The sequence below is a fragment of the Manis pentadactyla genome, chromosome 2 (genome assembly GCF_030020395.1).
Source record: "Manis pentadactyla isolate mManPen7 chromosome 2, mManPen7.hap1, whole genome shotgun sequence".
Classification (NCBI taxonomy): Eukaryota; Metazoa; Chordata; class Mammalia; order Pholidota; family Manidae; genus Manis; species Manis pentadactyla.
The window spans coordinates 141260426-141279087 of NC_080020.1; the positions used below are offsets into that span (position 1 = coordinate 141260426).

General features: G+C 60.9%; 1 protein-coding gene across 3 annotated transcripts; it reads right to left on the reverse strand.

The window, feature by feature from the left end:
• Positions 1 to 104: 104 nt before the first annotated feature.
• On the reverse strand, positions 105 to 16643 carry SLC6A18 (solute carrier family 6 member 18). 3 transcript variants are annotated; one of them, XM_057496795.1, is made up of 13 exons: positions 16401 to 16643; positions 11601 to 11741; positions 10777 to 10914; positions 10032 to 10213; positions 8550 to 8660; positions 8011 to 8123; positions 7091 to 7219; positions 5698 to 5854; positions 4995 to 5199; positions 4491 to 4650; positions 3005 to 3167; positions 2742 to 2894; positions 1960 to 2065 (listed from the first exon to the last, which is right to left on the reverse strand). In XM_057496795.1, exons 1-12 carry the CDS (start codon positions 16585 to 16587, stop codon positions 2766 to 2768), a joined length of 1815 nt encoding a protein of 604 aa, XP_057352778.1. In that variant the 5' UTR covers positions 16588 to 16643; the 3' UTR covers positions 1960 to 2065; positions 2742 to 2765. The 3 variants fall into 3 exon arrangements, with proteins under 3 accessions (XP_036776001.2, XP_057352779.1, XP_057352778.1); XM_036920106.2 differs by lacking the exon at positions 2742 to 2894 and having other exon boundaries at positions 105 to 2065; positions 16401 to 16642; XM_057496796.1 differs by lacking the exons at positions 2742 to 2894; positions 3005 to 3167 and having other exon boundaries at positions 105 to 2065.
• Positions 16644 to 18662: the final 2019 nt, after the last annotated feature.

The following is an 18662-nucleotide window of genomic DNA, read 5'->3' on the forward strand; positions in this document are numbered from 1 at the left end:
ATGTGCTTTGGTCAGGCTTTTAAAACCACTACATAAATTGTCAGATCTCGGCAAAATGTGAAAATAGTAAACGTTTAAAAGCAAAAAAACAGATCTAGTTTTGACCCTCCCTAGATCTACCATGCGTGTCAGGCAGCTGATCTGCTCAGACACCCCACAGACACTGGTAGGCAAGTGACAATGCCCTGAGACCCCAGAGTGCTGAGTGGTCACCCCAGCCCTGCGACCCTGGTGTGTGCTGCATGCCCGGCCGTGTGGGGTCCCACCTGTGAAGGACACCGTGGAGCCAAGGGCTTTCCAAACCTGGGCAGGCTTGGGCAGAATAATGATCCCCAAAAATGTCCATGCCCGTGTCCAACCTGTGAGGGAGTTACCTGGCACAGCAAAGGAGGTTACGGGCGCAGGTGGCATTAGGTGACCAATCAGCTGACCTTGAGCTGAAGGGAGCCTCCTGAACTTCCAGGTGGACCTCATATGATCTGTCCCTCACTATGGAAGGAGCTGAAGAGACGCGTGTCAGAGGAATGGCTGTGAGAAAGGCTCACTGGCCGTCGCTGCTGCTTGGTGGAGGAGGGGGCCGCCAGCCAAGGACCGCAGGGGAGGGCAATGTGTGGGGCTCGCCCTACCTGGGGTCATAGGACACACTTTCGGGGGCACTTTTGCATTCAGCCCACTTTAGTGGCTGTGCCTGCACCTTTGTTCATGCGGGTCTGGGCTGACAGGGCAAGGCCAGCCCCTGTTTGGCTGGCACAGGCTGCCTGTAACCTGCCTACTTTGTGTGGGGGTTTCAGCCCCGGACAGTGCCTGCCCCACCTGGGACTCCTGACAAGGCTTAGAAAGGGGTGTCGAGGTCTTCACTGGGCTGCTCCCAGCAGGGGGAAGCCAAGGATGCACGTGGTCCCTGTGGCAAGTGAGAAGCAAGCTTGTGTGTCCAGGGCCCTGCGCCTTAGAACGGGGCTGGGGCTGGGGTGCTGTGGGGTGAGGGGGAAGAGAGAGAAGAGGGATGGGGGTTGCCTAGCAGGGGAGTGGGCTGAGTGATGGGGAGGCGGGGGAGTCTGGGAACCCTGGAGGACTCAGAGATGGGCACCAGGGGCTGCTCAGAGGGCATGACGCGGGCAGGGGTGGGCAGTGGAGGGGCGGCCAGGAGTGAGTGGGCGAGGTTCCTCAGCCTCTTTGTTTCTGGGGACACAGGTGACCCTGAGGCTGCTGCAGGAGGGGGGCTTGCAGCAGTGGCCCTGCAGATCCCCAGCCCCTGGCAGCTCCTACTCATGGGCTCACGGGAGGAGGGCCTGCCCTGGGCAAGGGTGGGCAGCTGGGGGGTTCTCTGTGATTGCTGCACCTCTGCTGCCTGGCCGCACCCCAGAGGTCCCTCCACTTGGAACATGGTCACAGCAGACCATGCCCATGACCCCAGTCCTCTAAGTGAATAAACGGCCTTCCTCTGAGTTCACCGTGGGGGCATCAACTTTTTGGAGGTCAGCCACGCAGATCCTCCCAGCTCGAGTGGCCTGAGGCCCCCAGCTGCCCCCAGCTGCAGAGGATGTGGCCATGGGCCTTCTCAGAGGCTCCTCTGCCAGCCTGCTTGGTAGTTGGGACCCCCGCCCACACACGCCATGGTGTTTACACATTTGCAGGCACAGCATATGACCACCCAGATGGCACCTGCAGGACCCCAGATGGCAAGGCCCTGGCAGCCAGACTAGGCCGCCTCCAGTTTGTCAAACAGCATGGACAATGTTGAGCTGGGGTGTGCCATGAGCTGGGTCTGGAGGGCATGGGGACATCAGGTGACAACTACCACGGGTCTCAGGGTCAGAGCAAGTGTGTAATACGGTTGGGTGCTCTGCTAGCAAGCAGCACAGGGGCCCAGCCCTCCCCACGCCCGTCCCTGGCCCTCAGCAGCTTCACCACGGTCCTGCCCAGCGTCCTGCCTCCGTCTGCACCTGAAGAGCAGCTGGGCCAGCGCGACAGCGGGGACCCACAGGGAGGGTACAAAGGACAGGAGCACACAGGTGGCCCGTACCCAGCCCGGGTAGGACTTCTCCTGCCTCCAGGGGAACTGCGCCTGTGGGCACACACGGCCTCGGGTGGGCATCGACGAGGGGAGGGCACCGCCCTACTGGCCCACCACGGACGGATGGGGACTGACCTCCAGCCACAGTGGCAAAGAGAGTGGGGCAGCTTCACCCGCCACCCCCAGGTGGGTGGGAGGGAGAGGCCCAGGCCCAGGCCAGCGGGGATGCGGGAGCCGAGGTTCCAGGGGGTGGGCCGAGCCTCTTGGGGGCCTGGGCTCCGCATTCTGGGGAGAGCTGCCTGCCCGCCCAAGGGGCACCGTGGTTTGGGGGACCGCCCAGGAGGGCCGCTGGGCACCCTGGGAGCTGTGAGGTGGGGACACTGCCCACCTGACCTCAGGCCCCTTTCCTGAGTCTCAGTGAGGCACTGGGGTGCCAATCTAGGCGGACGGTATTCACGAAGGCTCTGAGGCTAGAGGGCCCTTCCCCTGGGTGCACTGGACAATCTGGGGAGCTGCCCCTCTGAGGAAACTGGAGCAATTCCTTCCAGCTCCCGAGAAGGGGTGGCACAGAGGTCCTGAGTTCACCTGGGCCCCGTGGCTCTGAGCAGGGCAATGGCCGGTGCCAGATGCAACCGCACACCTCTCCCTCTGACCTCCCCTACCACCAGTTCAGTGACAAGTGTGCAAGCCTGTATCTGGTCTCAGAACAGGTGGGTGTTTAGGGTACCTGTCCACACACAGGATGTGTGGCTCAGGCACGACCCCATGGGAGGAACTGTGGGGACCTGGGAGCCGCTCCCGGCCCACTGGCCCAGGTTGCCAGGGCTGTGGGAGTCGGCTCTGGTGCCCCCACAGGTGCTAGGGGTCTGTCCCGGGTCTCCTGGCAAATGCAGCCCACATGGTTGCTTAGGGACCAGTGTCCACCGAGAGGTTCTCTGGGCCCTGGAGGGCAGCAGGGAAGGTATCCCAGCACCCCACCAAGGGACCTACATATTGGGGGTCCCAGGCCTTGTAGCTCAGCGGCGTCCAGGCCAGGAGGACAGCATAGGCCGCAAGGATGGTCAGCAGCAGCAGGGGGCTGACAGCCTTCCAGGTCACCTGCCAGTAAAGGCCAGGCCGCCTCCCTGTCATCCACGCTATGTCATCACAGAACCTGGCACAGAGACGCCAGGCTTAGGCCGTTCCACCCTGTGCCTGCAATCCTACCCTCTCAGCCGGCAGCCTCCGTCCAGGGGCACCGAGATGCAGCCTGCGGGTGCTGTCCTGAGAGTCACTGTGGCCTTTGCCCCTGTGCTTCCCAAGTGCCCCTCCTGGGTCCCGAGGAGCACCCCACCCAGGAGGGACATGCATGCTGACCAGCCCCTCCTGGCCCAGCCCTACCCGTGCTGCTGTGCCTCTGAGGGAAGGAACTGTCCCCTTGATGACCTGCAGCCGACAGGCAACCGAGGGCCCACCCCAGCCCACTGCCCTGGCCCCCGGGTGTCAACTGACCTTGTGAGCGGCTGCTCAGCTCTGCCATAGCCCCACTCTGCGACCCGTGTCCTGGCCCCCAACCCTGGGTCAATACGCAGGCAAGGGCAGATGAGCAGGCCTGTCTGGCTGGGCAGACGGTGCTCCTGGGTGCTCCTGGCCTCTGACCACTCCAGGGAGGAGGCCAGCCCGCCCCTGGGAGTTGCCCCAGGCAGGACTGGGGGTTTGTCCTCCAGGGGAGGGACGGAGGTGACCTGGGCCACATGTCAGCTACACCCAGGAGGACAGCACCTTTTTCACCGCCCTGCCTGCCTGCTCCCCACCTTCAGCTGCCCTCCTGAGCCTCCTTTTGAGACCCCACGACCAGTCACGTCCAGGGGCTCACCATTCCCCATGTCACCTGCCAGCCCTCCAGATAGCTGCCCCTCTCCAGCTGGGCAGAGTCCCAGCTTGGGACAAGCCTTCTGGGTCCTGTGCCTACAGAGCTACAGTGAAGGCCCTGGTGTTCAGGAACTCCCAGGACCCTTGGAATACAAGGACAGAGGTCACAACGTCTAGGGCCCTCTGGGCGGGCGGGAGTGCTGGTGTGGGGCAGGTGAGTCCAGGTGTGCTGTGGGCCGAGCCAGGCAGGGATGGGCAGGACTGGGGCCAGGCTTCTTGGTGGCCTCCAAAATGGGGTCTGGTGTCCTCTGACTTTGGAGCCCGCCCTGCATGGCTGGAGACTGGCGTTGTGTCGTTTGCCTCCCCACAGGCTGGAGGCCTGTGCAGCCAGGCGGGTGGGCAGGGATGCCCAGGGGCTTCTCTGGCCCCGAGGAGCCCCTGCTCTGACCCCTGATTCGTTCTGGGAGGACCTCTGATGGTCCCATCTGGTCCTGGAGCTGCCTTGATGCCTGTACAGTGTATACGGGCTTGGGAAGCACAGGGCCGTTCCCCCGAGTGCCCGTGGCGATCTGGGGCAGTTCCTAACCCGGCCCTCAGGTGGACCCTGAGGGGAGGTGGGACTCACCGCTCCATCCCGTAAACATAAGCAACGCCCACCACCTCAAAGAAGGCAAAGACCAGCAGGTTCATGGAAGCGGTGAAATTGTCAAAAATCTCCAGCCAGTAGTTTCCAGACTGCAGCGTGAAGCAGATCGCCACGAGGAAGCAGACCAGGCAGGTCACCCCTGAGGGGACAGGGACCCTGCTTCTCTGGCGCCCAAGGGACAGTGACCCGCCTGTCAGCGCCTCCCAGCCCCCTGCACCTCAATCCCTGCCTGCTTCCAGCGCCGTGCTGGAGGGTAGAGGGGTCAGCGCAGGCTTGGGGCAGAGCTGCTCCCCGCCCCACCCAGCTGGGCTCTCCCGTGATGGGCCCTCAGGGAACATCATGTCAGAGCAGGGCTGTGGGGACCAGCCCCAAGAGGTGGCAAGACCAGCCCCAAGAGGTGGCAAGACCAGCCCCAGCCTTCCGGACAGAACACCAGGAGCAGCAGGACAGGGCAGCCCTCCCAGACGCCAGGTTCCCGCTCACCAGTCAGGACCTCCTTGGAGACCGATCTGGGCATGAGCCCCATGTCCAGGAGCGGTGTGATGATGCCCTCCATGTTCCCGAACATGGACGACAGGCCCAAGGCAAACAGCATCCCAAAGAAGAGCACAGCCCAGCTGGGGGCACCGGGCATGTGGAGGACGGCCTCCGTGAAGACGATGAAGGCCAGGCCCGTGCCGGAGGCACTCTGCAGCACATGTGCAGGGCGCCGTGCTGGGACATGCATGCTGACCGGCCCCTCTGGGCCCAGCCCTACCCGTGCTGCTGTGCCTCTGAGGGAAGGAACTGTCCCCTTGATGACCTGCAGCCAACAGGCGACCAAGGGCCCACCCCAGCCCACTGCCCTGGCCCCCGGGTGTCAGCTGACCTTGTGAGTGGCTGCCCAGCTCTGCCATAGCCCCACTCTGTGACCCGTGTCCTGGCCCCCAACCCTGGGCCTGGCACCATCAGCGCCTGCTCTCAGGGTCAGCCTGGACCCTGGCCTGCTGGGCAGGGCCGTCAGACATGCTACACTGGAGGCCACAGCGTCTTCTGGAAGCTTGGTGAAGCGGAGGCAAGGGTCAGCCCGGAGGCCTTTGCTCATGACCCAGGCTGGCCTGGGACCAGTCTATGGAGAAAGCTGGCAGCCATCTGCCACCAGGCCCCACCCCTGGTCCCCTGGTGCCCTGGGGCCAGGCCGCAGTACCTTATCCAGGAAGTCTTCCAGGCGGCAGGACTCCAGGTGGAGCTGGGCGACCTGCTTGGGCTGGGAGGCATTCAGATGCCCCAGAGCTGCAGGGTAGGCTTCCCTGGAGATCCCCTGGTCCGGGAGGTCGAATGCATTGATCAGGCGGAGAATATTTCTGCAGGGACAGAGGCCAGGTGAGCTAAGCAGGCGCCTACTCGCTCAAGTTTATTTGTAACCTCGAAATCAGTACTCGTGGCACTGCCAGGGGCTGTGGCCTTGTCCAGAGCGACAACACTATGAGTCACCCAGGCCCATTCCTGGAGGGTCGGTGGGCCTCACCCAGCCTTCTAGCTGCAGCTCACACTGCACAGGAGTGTCCCCGCAGTCCACCAGGGCCACGGCCGCCGCATCTTTGTGCGTTTGTGGTGGGTGGTCTGCTCTTCAGATTCCTGCACGGTGCCACAGTGCTGTGTACTGCCCCAAATGCATAGACCTGAGCTGCCTATAGGCCCAGGTGACCGCATGGCTGCCAGCGTGCAGTTAAGGGCCTTGCCACAGTGGAATCTGCCCTGCTGCTCTCTGGCCGAGTTCCCGCTGTTCACCAGGGCACGGGCACCACAACCTCTCCGGAACCTTCCACCAGGGGCTCACACCCCGCAGCTCCCACATTGCCAGGACTCAGGCTGCACAGTGCAGCTCCTCCTCCTCCCTTGCGAAGGCTGTGGTCCTTGGTGTGGCCTGCATGGTTAGGGCAGGGGCCTCTCCAAGTTGTGTCGACACGGACCAGGTCACTCTGGGGCATCCTGAGCGCTATGGACAGCGAGTAGCATCACAGACGGGCTTGGCGCCTCTGGGGTCTAAGTCGTAAGCCACGTCTGGAGCAGGAATCCATAGCCCTAAGTCCACGCAGCAGCCCCCTACTGTGCCAGTGTCCTGGGGCTGCTGGCACAGAGACCGCAGACCGGGAGACCTGCGGCAGCCAGCACCCCCCTCACCATCCTGGGGCTAGAGGCTGACATCAGGGCAGGTGGGCCCACGTTCCCGCTGAGGCTCCAAGTGGAGTCCTCCTGCCCCTTACAGCCGCTGGTGCCCCTGGCATCCCTGGGCTGGTGGCCACGTTCCTCCAGCCTTTGTCCCTGTCATCACTTGGCCTCTCCTGGTGTCCTTGTGCCCCTTTCTGTCTCTGATAAGTCCTTGGATTTGGGGCCCACCCTCTCTAGCACCAGTAATGCCCATGCACACACCCCTCCACCAGCTCACCTAGGCTCTGGGCATGAACTTTTGGGGGCAGTCACCCCATCCCCTAAGGAAGTAAGGGTGGTTGTGTGGGGCTCCCAGTGTGGCAGGTGCTGGCTGGTGGCCATTGCTCCATGGACACCTGGCCCCAGAGAGCTGAGGCCGCCATGCTCACCTGTCCAGGCAGCGCCCATGGTCATTGGCTGCCTTGAACCCCAAGACTGAGAAGACAGCAATGGATGCATAGAGAGAGGTCATGCTGTTGACCAGGGCAATGGCCACTGCATCCTTCTGACAGTCGTTCCTGGGCAAAAACATATGCATCATGGGCTCTGTGGTTAGAGCGCCTCAGGGGGCTTGCAGCCTCAACACCCCATCCGGGTGCCCCCACTCTGCGCATGGGCTATGCATGTGCCACCTGGAAATGCTGGGGCTTGTCCTGGTGGTCTCAGGCCCCCTCCCTGTCACCCACTCCCTGCCCACCCTGGCCAAGGCAGAGGGCTCTGTGGGGCTGGCTCAGACTTTGCAGGCCAGCATCATGGAGGGGCCCGGGCAGGAGCGGGTCAGATGCAATCCCTGCGGCCCAGGTGCTCCTGCCAGGACCTGGCCCTCTGCCACTGAGGGGGCCACCCTGACAACCACACGGAGTGAGTCTGCTTGACTGTGTCACGGAGCCCTGGGCTGTGCGGCTTATGAGGCCCTGGATCTTGCTTTAGTGCCATGGCCTGTTGGCCCCATAAAGTGGGGTGTGGTTCCTGGCCCCGAGGTGGCAGCCCTGTGCCGGAGGTGACGTGCACACTCCTGCTGCTTCTGAGACCTGGTGCATCACAGGTGGTGCGTGGGGGTCAGTGTCAGCTCCAGTTAAGCCTTGTTCCTGGGTTTGATTATCTGGCTTAGGAACATGCTGGAGGCTGCCAGAGAAGGCCCTGACCTGTGGGCCCTCTGGGGATGACACAGTGATTGCCAGCATCCTGTGAGCCTGCTCCTGTCAGCTCACACTGGGCAAACTCCACCCAGGCTGGATGGTCTATACAGAGCTTTGGGATGCTGCCTGGTGCCCCAGTGAATGGAGTCCACCTCCAGCCTGGCCCCTACCTGGGTGGGTTGTAACTCGCAAAAGCGATGTGTCCTCCAAAGGCCAGAGACAGAGAGAAAAATATCTGGGTGGCTGCATCCAGCCACACCCGGGGGTCCAGGAGAATCTGCATCTGGAATGGGGGGGTGCGGGGTGGGCTTGAAGCTCAGCACTCAGGCCACCCGGTCCCAGCACCCGCTTCCCCTTCCTCCGGGACAGCTCTCTTGAGCTGGCACAGGCTGCCCAGGCCCCAAGAACAGATCAGGGCCACTCATGAGGGACCATACTCAGCGATGGTAGCTGACATGGTGAGGGGGCCAGGGTAGGAGGGGTGGACACAGCACTCCCAGAGGCCTCTCCCCTGAACCCGGCCCCCAACGTCCAGCAGGCACAAGGTCCCCATGTCCCAGACCGAGTCATCCTCCTGCCCTCCTGCCTACCTACCGCACTGCCCTCACCCTCACCCACACACAGCCCTGGGTGGCCTCGCCTCCGGCTCATGGCTGTGCCCACTGCCAGGGGTGGGATGAGCCTGGATGTGAACTCAAGACCCACTTACATTGGGAGTGAACAGGTGGACCAGCCCAGCAGTCGCCCCAGGCAGCGTGAGCCCTCTGATCAGGAAGATGGTCAGGACCAGGTAGGGGAATGAGGCCGTGAAGTAAATTGCCTTAAAGAGAGACCCCCCCCTTCAGGCTCACCAGGCATCTGGACCATGTTGCTCATCTGCAGTACCCACGGGGCTGGGCAGAGGGTGCCCTGGAGCCAGCAGGACTCCCTTTACCCATTGCATCTGGCTCTCTCTGCCCTTCCTGTCCTCTTGCTTCCCTTCTGAGGCCCCCACTGGCTGCCCCACAGGGACCTTGGGCTAGCACCCCCATCTGCACCCCTCCCCTCTGAGGGAGACATCCCCTGTCTCAGGCAGGTCTGGACAGGGGTCAGCACACATGGTGTCTGCACACAATACATGCAGATGGTGTCCTTCCCTCACTGACTCCCAGGACCCCAAAGACTGGCTTTGGGGAATTCCCTGATGTATCTCTGGGGACCTTCATAATGGATTATTTGGAACTGCTGTCTGGCATTCTGGGCCTAAAAGTTGCTTTGGTCTAATTCAGTAAATCTTCCCCAGTGTGAGGAGCCTCACCTGAGCATAACTGTAACTCTCACATGCCAACTGAGAAAACCCATGGGCCCATGTGCACACTCAGAGCTTCCCAACAGCTCCTCCACCCTGGATGGCGAGCCAGGGTCTGGGAGGTGCAGAAGCATGTCACAGTCGTTTCCCAGGACAGACACTTAACAGTGGCCTCCTCCATGCCCAGAGAGAAGACAGGGTGGGGGTCCCCCATGCCAGGGCACGTGTGTGAGATGGAGCTCAGGCTTCCTTGATCCTCTGTTTATGGAAACCCGATGAGTAACTATCAATATCTTTGTCTCATTACTTAAGTCTCTGAAAGATAATCAACTGTTTAAAGCAAAAATGTTACCAGTGTGTTCGCTGCCTGTGATCCATTACAAGTCAAACATGTGACACCAGAGCTGCAGGAGGGGGTACAAGTGAGCAGAGGACATAGAGTGGGATCATCAAAAATATTCAGAGAAACAGAGAGAGGAAAGAGCAAATGGAACAAGTGGAAAACAACACAAGCTGACAGACTTAAACAGATGAACATCACATTAAATGTAAATGGTCTAAATACCCAAACAAAAGGCAGGGATGGTTAATGGATAAAAAAGCAAGACCTTATGCTATGCCATCTAACAGAAACATACTTTAAACACAGAGACCCAAATACATTAAGTGGAAAAGATCTACAATGTTTGTTTAACACAGTCAAAGAAGGCCGGAAAGGTGGTTTTACTTCGGTCATAGTAGAATATCACCAGGATAATGGTCATTCGTGATTTTAGGAGACTCACCCAACCTCATCTTTATGCTCCCCCAGCAGAACCTCTGACCAAGACTAACACTGATGATGGGGAGGGGTCCCCCAGAGCTGGTGGGAGCTGGGGAGCGGGCATGCCTGCAGGCTCTCACCTTCCCAGTGGACTCGATGCCTCTGATGACACACAGATACACGATCGCCCAGCAGGCAGCCAAGCAGCCCAGCAGCCGCCACTGGATAGAGCCACTGTCACTGATGTCGGCCGTGATATTCAGCGTCTGCCGGTACCAGAAGTAGCTCACGGTACTGCTGCCCTGGCACTCCTCCACGAGCCCTGGGACCAGGAGGGGCCTGTCAGGGGCTGGCTATGCCACTCATGCTGGGATTGAGGCCCCGCAAACCTCCAGATGGAAGTGCAGGCTGCAGATAACCTGCCTTGGGGCTGCTACTGGAGCACTGGGCACACCTGGGGGTCCAGTACCCCTGCTGCCCAGGGTGTCCAGCCATGGTCCATGGGGCCTCACTATCCAAGCACCCAGGGCTTCCTCGTTCAGAAAGTGCCAACACGAGCTTGGACCAGCCCAAGGCAGGAGGAAAACTTGGCTGACACCGCTTCACCAGCCAACTGCTGAACTGATGACTCCTCCACATCACAAAGATGTCCCCAGATCAAGCCCTTGGCTGGGGTCTGGGCCCAAAGACCCGGTGCAGTGAGGTGCCAATCCCATCTGCTCCCCTCATGGGGTAAGGGCCCAGGTGCTGTGCTGTGAGCAGTGGGGTCCCTGTGGGCCCCTAGTCCAGCAGTGGGCAGACACCCGGGGTATAGACTGGGTTTCAGGTGTGCTCTTTGGGGAGCCCTTGGGGGCTCTGGTGAGGCAGGCGATGCCCTCATCTTACCTGTGCGGTTGAGGTCCAGTGGGCAGGAGCTCCAGGGCAGCGGGTGCTGGAAGGAGTTGAGGAAGTACCACAGCACCCAGCTCAGGACGGTGTTGTAGTACAGGCTGATCAGGAAGGACATGGTGAAGCAGCCCAGCCCTGCAGCACAGCCACAGCTCCTGCTCAGCACCTGCCCACCTGCAGGCCGTCCCATGCACATGGGACAGCTCCTGCTCCCCAGGGCACCCCGGGGGCTCCCACCGCACACCCCTCTGGCCTGCATCCCCCGGGCTCTTCCTGGCTGGGCACAGCCCTTCCCACCCCTAGACTTCCAGGTTGTTTCAGGTAGGGCTTTTGGACCACAGTGGAGCCGCCTGGAGGAGGCATCATGTCACAGGACCAGTGGTGGCACACAGACCCCTGTACTTCAGCCCCTGCCTCAAGGGCACGGGGGGCAGTGGGGCGGCTCTGCTCTCATCCAGGCCTCCCCCAGTGCCCCACATGTGCACAGGCCCAGGGCAGTTTGGGACATCTGGCTGCTCTGTTGGGCTGGGCCCCTTGCCACCCCTCCTATGCCAAGTGTACCCCACACAGTACCCTGCTCCCATGTCCTTGCCCTCCTGGGAGAGGCCACCTCAGAGTGTGGCCAGGTCAGCTCCCACTGGGATGCTTCTGTGTGGGTCTCCCTGCACATCTGCGTCAGGCACCCCCTATGTCTACAGGCTCAAAACTGCCAAATGTGTGTTGGCGGGACAAGCAGGCAGACACCACCTCCGAGCCCACAACCCCAGCAACTCCCCGCCAGGCCTGAGCAGCTGCGCACAGGGCTCCAGGGAACTGCATACCGACTCCACCCAGGTAGGGTGAGATGGCTGTCCACACCCCGACGCTGCCCTTCCGCAGGCGCTGGCCAATGGCAAGCTCAATGTGGAAGAGGGGAATCCCCTCGAGGGCCAAGGCAACAAGATAGGGGACGAGGAAGGCTCCTGCAATGACACAGAGGCCAGGCATGGGCCCTGGAGAGGGGGACAGGTGGTGTCGGGGTATCTCATCTGCCACTGTAGGGTCACTTGGCTGTGTCCCAGCTCATGGTTCCATGCACCATCCCTTTGAGCCCCATGGGCCCATGAGCCTGCAGGGCAGGGGGCTGATCTTCGCTCAGAGTGGAATGTTGGGGTCGCTGAGCCTGGCTGGGACCTTCCCTTCCATACCTCCTGCATCCTGTGTGGGTGTGGGGGGCCAACACCCACGGCACCTGAGGGACCAGGTCTCCCCATCCCCCAGGGGGAGCCGCTCTGATAGGCTCCATGGAGCGGATGGTAGAGCAGGTGAGGTCAGTGGGGAAGGTCCCCACCCAGCAAGCTGGGGGGCATAAGAAGCCCAAGAGAATGCTGGGACCCCGGGGGCCACAGGGTGAGTGGGTACCAGGCTATCTGAGCCCACAGGCCCGCAGGCCCAGTGTGATGGGACCACAGCCTCTCAGCCAGGCCTGCAGGAAGAAGCCATTGTCTGCACCCTGTGGGGCCCACATGCCATCTCCTGCTGCCACAAGAACTGAGCCCCTGGCAGCCAGGGGCCGCGTCCCCTGGGCCGCACCCCAACCAGAGCTGCTTGCCTTCCCTCCGGTTTCTGCCTCCACAAACTCCAGGCACCTGCGTGTTGGCACCTGGACACTCCAGGGCTGGTGGCTGCCCTTCCCCACCTGCACACCCAGTCTGGGACAACACCAGGGTGTGGTCCCCTGAGCTACCATGCTGCCGTCAGTGCCAAGCCGCCCTTCCCAGCTCCTGGCTGAGATGGCATGGGGCCGGCCAGGCTTTCCTACCAGCCACAGGTGCCCAGAACTGTTTGCCAGCCTCTCTCTGTTTTTTCATGTCACCATCAGATGTCTTGACACTGAGCTGGGACCCTGGAGAAGGCAGGTGGCCACCTAGCCCTTGGCCCACTTTGACTTGTGCAGGAGACTCCAGGCCAGCATTTGGGTCAAAACTGTGCCTATTGGTCATTTCTCTATCAGCCAAAGGCCAGGGGTCATTAAAGGGTAAGGTCACATTCTGGGAGCCTCTTCCCCGGAGGTGTGGGAGCCCTAAGGACGGCCAGGGCACCTGTGGGCTGGGGCTTGGAGCTGGGGGCGTGAATAAAGCCCAGGTCACTCCAGAGAACTCTTGGTAGGGAGGAGCCATCCCCAAGGCTAGGCGCCTGGACCCAGAAGGAAGCACCCTCCCTCCGCCTTCCCCACCACCACTGTGGGGTCTCACGGAGGTGTGTGGACCTCCAGCCAACTTGGGCTTTGGGCACATGCCTGCCGTGTGGTGAGGGCAGTCACAGGGGACTGCACAGGCCTTGGAAATGGGCACCCAGCCATCGGGCAGGGATTTGGGTCCCAGCTGTTTGATCCACTGTCTAGAATGGACTGTGAGCTCCAGGCCGGCTAGGCCCCTTGGCCCCACAGACCCCATGTTCGGTGGGGAGGGCAGGCCTGGAACCCATGGGTCAGGGACTCCCCAAAGGGAAAGGTCCAAGAGAAGGGAGTCTGCCTCTGTAGCTGAACCTGCCGTGTTTGGGGGAGAAGAGAACGAAGCATTTCTGTGACCCCAAGATTAAAGCCACAAGGTCGGGCGCCTCAGTCTGCATGTCAGGCACACGCCTTACCCAATGCTGTGTGCACAGCAACACCACAGACCAAACGGGTTGTGGGCTGGCACCAGAGGAGCAGCCATGTGCTAATTAGAGGTTGGAACTTTCTCCCCAGGAGGGGACAGGGTCTGAATCTGAGCTAATCACCAATGGCCAGGACTTAACCCATTGTGCCTGCAGGATGGAACTTCCATAAAAACCCTCAACTCAGAGGCCTGGGAGCTGCGGGGCAGTCGGCGCATGGAGGTTCCTGGAGGGTGGTGCTGGAGAGGGCACAGGAAACCCCGCCCCTGACCACACACTGCCCACCTCATTCATCCGGCTGCTTCTGGGTCGCATCCTCTCTGAAACCCGGTGATCGTAACTGAAGAGCCTTCCTGAGTCTGCAAGCCATTCTAGCAAATGATTGAACCAGGAGTGGGGATCACAGGACCCCAAGTTTGCAGACAAGTTGGGCAGTTGTAGGTGACCTGGGAACCCAGGAGCTGAAACTGCATGTCAGGGGCAGTGGTGTGGGGCTATGCCCTTCATCTTTTCACTGAGTTCATGTAGACAGCGCCAGAACCTGGTTGGACCATAGGACGTGCCCTTTGCGCCCTGAGATCAGGAGGCTGGGTGGGTGCGCCAACCACCTCCTTTGTTTGGTGTCAGAGCCCCGAGGGCTGGTCCTTCCTTTAACACCATGCAGGTGTGACCAAATCTGCCTGTTTTGCATGTAGCTTGTCAACTGGAGACTGACAGGTCACTGGCACTGTTCACAGTTGCCGCTAGGTGGGTTCCAGTGACCCCTGCCCGTCACCAGCACGTTGGGTGCTAAGTACAGTGCGCATCAAGGTCTGCCCAGGATAGAGCCTGGGGCTGCTCAGGGTAAGCAGAGTAAATACACTGAGATCTCATGGAAGGCATCCACAGAGGGCAGCAGTGAACACCCGGGCAGGAGAGCCGGACGTGCTCCCCGAGGACTGGGCAGCTCAGTGTCCTCAAGGCGGAACTCCTTCCCAAATCGGCCTAGAAACCCAAGGCCCTCCCAGTGAGACCCTTGGGGTCTTTTGTGGGAATTAACAACCTGGCTCTGGTGGACATATGGAAGTGTAACTGCCAATAACAAGAGGAGCTAAAGGACCGGCTGGGCACCAAGGTTTACCCTAAAGCTACAGGAATTAATACCATTCAGCCTTCAGAGCAAGAATCCATAGATCCCCACCGATGCAAGGTGGGATGGAGCTGGTGGGCCACGTACTGAGTGACCCCTGCATTGCCATGGCCCCGGGGCGAGTGCTTCCTGGGCTGAACCACAGCCAGTGTTTGAAGATCCTCCCACCTCCTGCTTGTGGGCTTTGCATCCCTTTGACTCAAAGTCACTAAATGCATCACAAACAGCTCCCAGGGAAGTGGCATTTATGTGACAGAAGCTAAATTCTGTTATAACGTTGCCCTCAAAGTCTTTATTTAGAGAGAAAATGTACAAAGCTGATAATCACAAATGGGAGATAAGATAATATTGAAAATGTGATGTTATCTCCTTGGCACTTACATCTTATTTTCAGATTAATCAGTGAGGGTCAAAGTAAAACAAAAAAGTGAGCTCTCACCCATGGGTTTTTTTTTTAGGGAAAAATTTAAATCAAAGATACTTAAATATTTCAAAGCATTTGACAGAGTGTCTTCACACCTGCAAATAGGGCCCAAAGAAACTTTTCAGAAGCAGGGACCCCCCCACAGCCCATGGGTGGGGGTGGCACACAGCCTCCACAAGGGCCCTGGGAAGATGGCTGCAGCAGGGACCTGCCTGGGCCTCCTGGCACATGGCGCACTGACCCACAGGTAAGGGTGAGTGGGCCTTTACGGGTACACAGCGACCACGCGGGCAACGGCCGCTCCAGGCTGCTCCCCGGCACGTGCCCTGCTCTAGAGGGGTTTGTGCCCCCTGAGGGGCCTTCAGGGAGACTTCTGTTATCAGAGGCCTGAGGCCCAAGGTGCCCAGCACCCCAAGCCCCTGGAGAGGCCCACGAGGCAGCAGTACAGGCGAGCCTCCCCTGCCCTTGTCTGCATTTTCACATCTCTAATGCTGTGCATTTCCTGACAATCAGAAGGAAGCAAATGCTGAAGAAGCCGCATGCCTGTAACCAGGGAAGGTGGACGCCAAGGCTCTCGCCCAGGCTGCTGCACATTGGCTGGGCCTCACCGACCCCACAGACTGCACACACCCTGACGCCGACCACTGCCAGATCACTGACAGGGTGGCCCTCTGTGAGCGGGAGGGCGAGCCCCCAACCAGAAAACGCGACTAAGAATCTGCGCACTTGCAGGCCTTCTGCCCGGCCCACGCCCTGTGCTGGGGGAGGAGCCACAGCACTCCACCCAAAGGAGGCACCCCCCTCCTGCCCCTGTTTCCCACCAGACACCTGATGGAGCTGGGAAGTCACTCTGTGGGGTCTCACGGAGCCCTCCCTCCTCAGGACTGGATGGAGCCTTGAAGGCAAACTGACCAGCACCAAGACCGGCCCCAAGAGGTTGGACCCAGGAAAGGGCAAGCCTGCCTGGGACATCCTGGGCCCATCGCATCAGGGGACAAAATCAGGTGGCTTTCATGTCATCTCATGGGGGCAGCTGTCTGGCCTGTCTGTGCTCTGGGTCCCCACACTGAGCCAAGCAGGATGGCCACCCGCTGGCCACTGCAAGAGGAGAGACAAGCACTTTAACTAATGGCTTTCATGGCAGGGAGCCTGGCGGTCAGTGCAGTGCCTCTAACAGGCTGGCCATGCCGACAGCGCCTGTAGACTCCTGTGCAGAACCACCGCCACGGGGGTGTGGGTCTCTGTGAAGGCACAGGGAGACCTGGAGAGAGGGTGGCTGGCCGGGGCAGGCTGAGGACAGGTGTGTGGGAGGCTCCCGAGCCCCGGAGGCTGGGCTGCGGTGGGACCAGACCTCCTGGGGCCGTGGCGAGCCATCCCCGGGTGGAGCAGCACCGCCGAGGACCGCGGCGCAGGCAGGGTGGCCCAGCTCACCTCCACCATGGCTCTGGCACAGGTACGGGAACCTCCAGATGTTGCCCAGGCCCACAGCAAAGCCCACGCAGCTCAGCAGATACTGGAGCTTGTTGTCCCACCGGGGCCTCGCATCCCCGCCGCCGTCCCCAGGTGCATCTGGCCCTGGGGGGTGTGCCATGCCACGGCTCAGCCCTGCCACCTGCATCCGGAGCCCCGGGCCTCAGCCAGGGTCTGGGAGCCACCCACACTCAGCCCCGGGAGGACTTTTGCGTTAGTTAAAGGAAACCCAGTGGAGCCAGTTAATCGGTGACCTGGCCAGGCTGGGCTCTGACCTGGGCAGGCCCTCCCCAGCCCCACACCCTCCGACCCTGCACCTCACTCCCTGCCCTGGGCAGACAGCCGGCAGGGCAGGTACCACCCTTGCTGGAGAACCGTTTCCAGCTGAGACTTCCCAGCTCCTGTAGGAGACACCCCAGCAGTCCTGAGAGTGGGCACATCTGGTTGTTTTCATAAAAGTCACTGACTGAGTAACCTTTGACTCTGGGATAATCATAGACCCACAGCTGGTGCTCAGTTTCCCCTGACGCGAACACAGAGACCTTCCAGCATCTCAGCTGGGATGTGACGTCCATACGTCAGGACGGCCTCAGGGGTCCCTCCTGCCCTTCCGCTCCCATCTGTCTCACTGTCCCCACACCATGGTTCCCTCCCCGCCAGAATGTGGAATCAGGGTGGGACCCCGGGCCTGCTCACTTCCTCAGCCGTTTGTCTAGGGACCTGCTGGGTGTGGCGGGAACAGCAGTCCCACTTGTTCCTCCAAGAGGGGCTCCCACACAGGGTGCCCACTGCTCACCGGGCAGCTCCAGAGTCGAGTCCTGTGGGGCTGTGAAGTGACGCGGTGAACCTCCGTGCTCTGGCCTCCATGTGGACATGGTGCAGGTGCTGGTGGGACTGCAGGTGACTTGTGTGTTTATTTTTAAGGCACATTCATTCCTCAAAGAGATTTCCAAGTTTGAATGTGAACTGGTCCCAAATGACCGTCCTCTGAGGGTGAGCAGGTGAGCTCCTGGGGGCCCAGACCTCTCTCTGGGTCTGTCCAGCACCACCACAGAGGCTGCCCCTAGCCAGGCCCCACCGCAGCGCCTGGTGCCCACCTTAGCCCTGGGTGGGCGCTGGAGGGAGTGAGGGGCTGCGTCTCAGAGGGCCGCCCAGGTGGTGGCGGGAGCAGGGGTCAATGGCTGCAGTGGGAGGGGCTTCATCCTCTTGACCTGGGCAGCTCTCTGGGGGTGGGTCTTCCCTTGCCCCAGCACCCACTGCCACCCTCGGCAGCAAGGCAGGACAGTGTGGCACCGTGGCACCTGGGGGCGTGGACCCCCCTGCATGTGTGGAGCCCCCACAGGTGCTTCCACAAGGCCAGGCCAGGGCTCTGTGTCCATGAATTTTCACCTGGACCCCATGGCTCCCAACCATGTGGCCACAAGTCCACATACATGGTTCTGGGAAGTGTGAGCCCTGGTGGACACAAGATTCCTTCTTGGGTGAGAAAGAGAGAAATCAAAGAAAAAAAGGAGGGAGTAAGGGAAGGCGTGGGCCCGAGTCCCCTGCAAGGAGCTCCTTGCAAGGCCTCTCTGGCCCCACAGACACCCTGGGCGGTGGGTGGGCTGCCTGCCTCGCCCTGGGCTCCGTGGGCACAGTTCCCAGCCTCTGAGAAAATATCCCGAAGCTAGAGCACCGTTCCAGGCGACCCTTTGCGAAGGGCCCTGTGGTTTGTCTGTCCTCTGCTTTTAGACAAAAATTAATCAAAGAATACAAAATCAAGTGATATCGAATGACAGGTCAGTCCCCGGGGCATGACCCCATCTCCTCTGGGCACCAATGAGCGTCTCCCCACCGAGGGTCTGAAAGCTTTGGGAAGAGGAGCAGGTGAGGTCTGCTGCAGCCGTCAGCCCCTGGAGGGTGGAGGCAGGGGCGTGGGAGCCCACGGGCTTCCTGGGTGTGTACACGCCATGGCAGCCAGGCTGGAGGGCTGGGCCAGCTGCCCATGGGGCCTCCAGAACTTCCTGAAGATCATGACACCCAGGTGGCCAGCAGTGTAAGAGGCCTCTGGACACACCAAGTATCTGGAGGTTCTGATGGGGCTGCGGGGCTGGGCTCCGTGGGAAGGGCAGCGGCGCTCGGGCCAGGACAAACTCAGTGTGGAAGGACTGCGGCTCTGTGACCCACCCTCCGCCCGAGGCCCCCGTCCCCGCCAGGAGGATCTCAGAAGGCCTAGTTTAACTT

Excerpts from the sequence above, each read along its gene's own strand:
- SLC6A18 (XM_036920106.2), bottom strand. The coding sequence starts at position 16,587 with ATGCAGGTGGCAGGGCTGAGCCGTGGCATGGCACACCCCCCAGGGCCA. Across the intron at positions 10,214-10,776 it reads ACTGGACCTCAACCGCACAG|GGCTCGTGGAGGAGTGCCAG; the intron begins GTAAGATGAGGG and ends TCCTGGTCCCAG. Across the intron at positions 8,124-8,549 it reads TCCACCTGTTCACTCCCAAT|ATGCAGATTCTCCTGGACCC; the intron begins GTAAGTGGGTCT and ends CCCCCATTCCAG.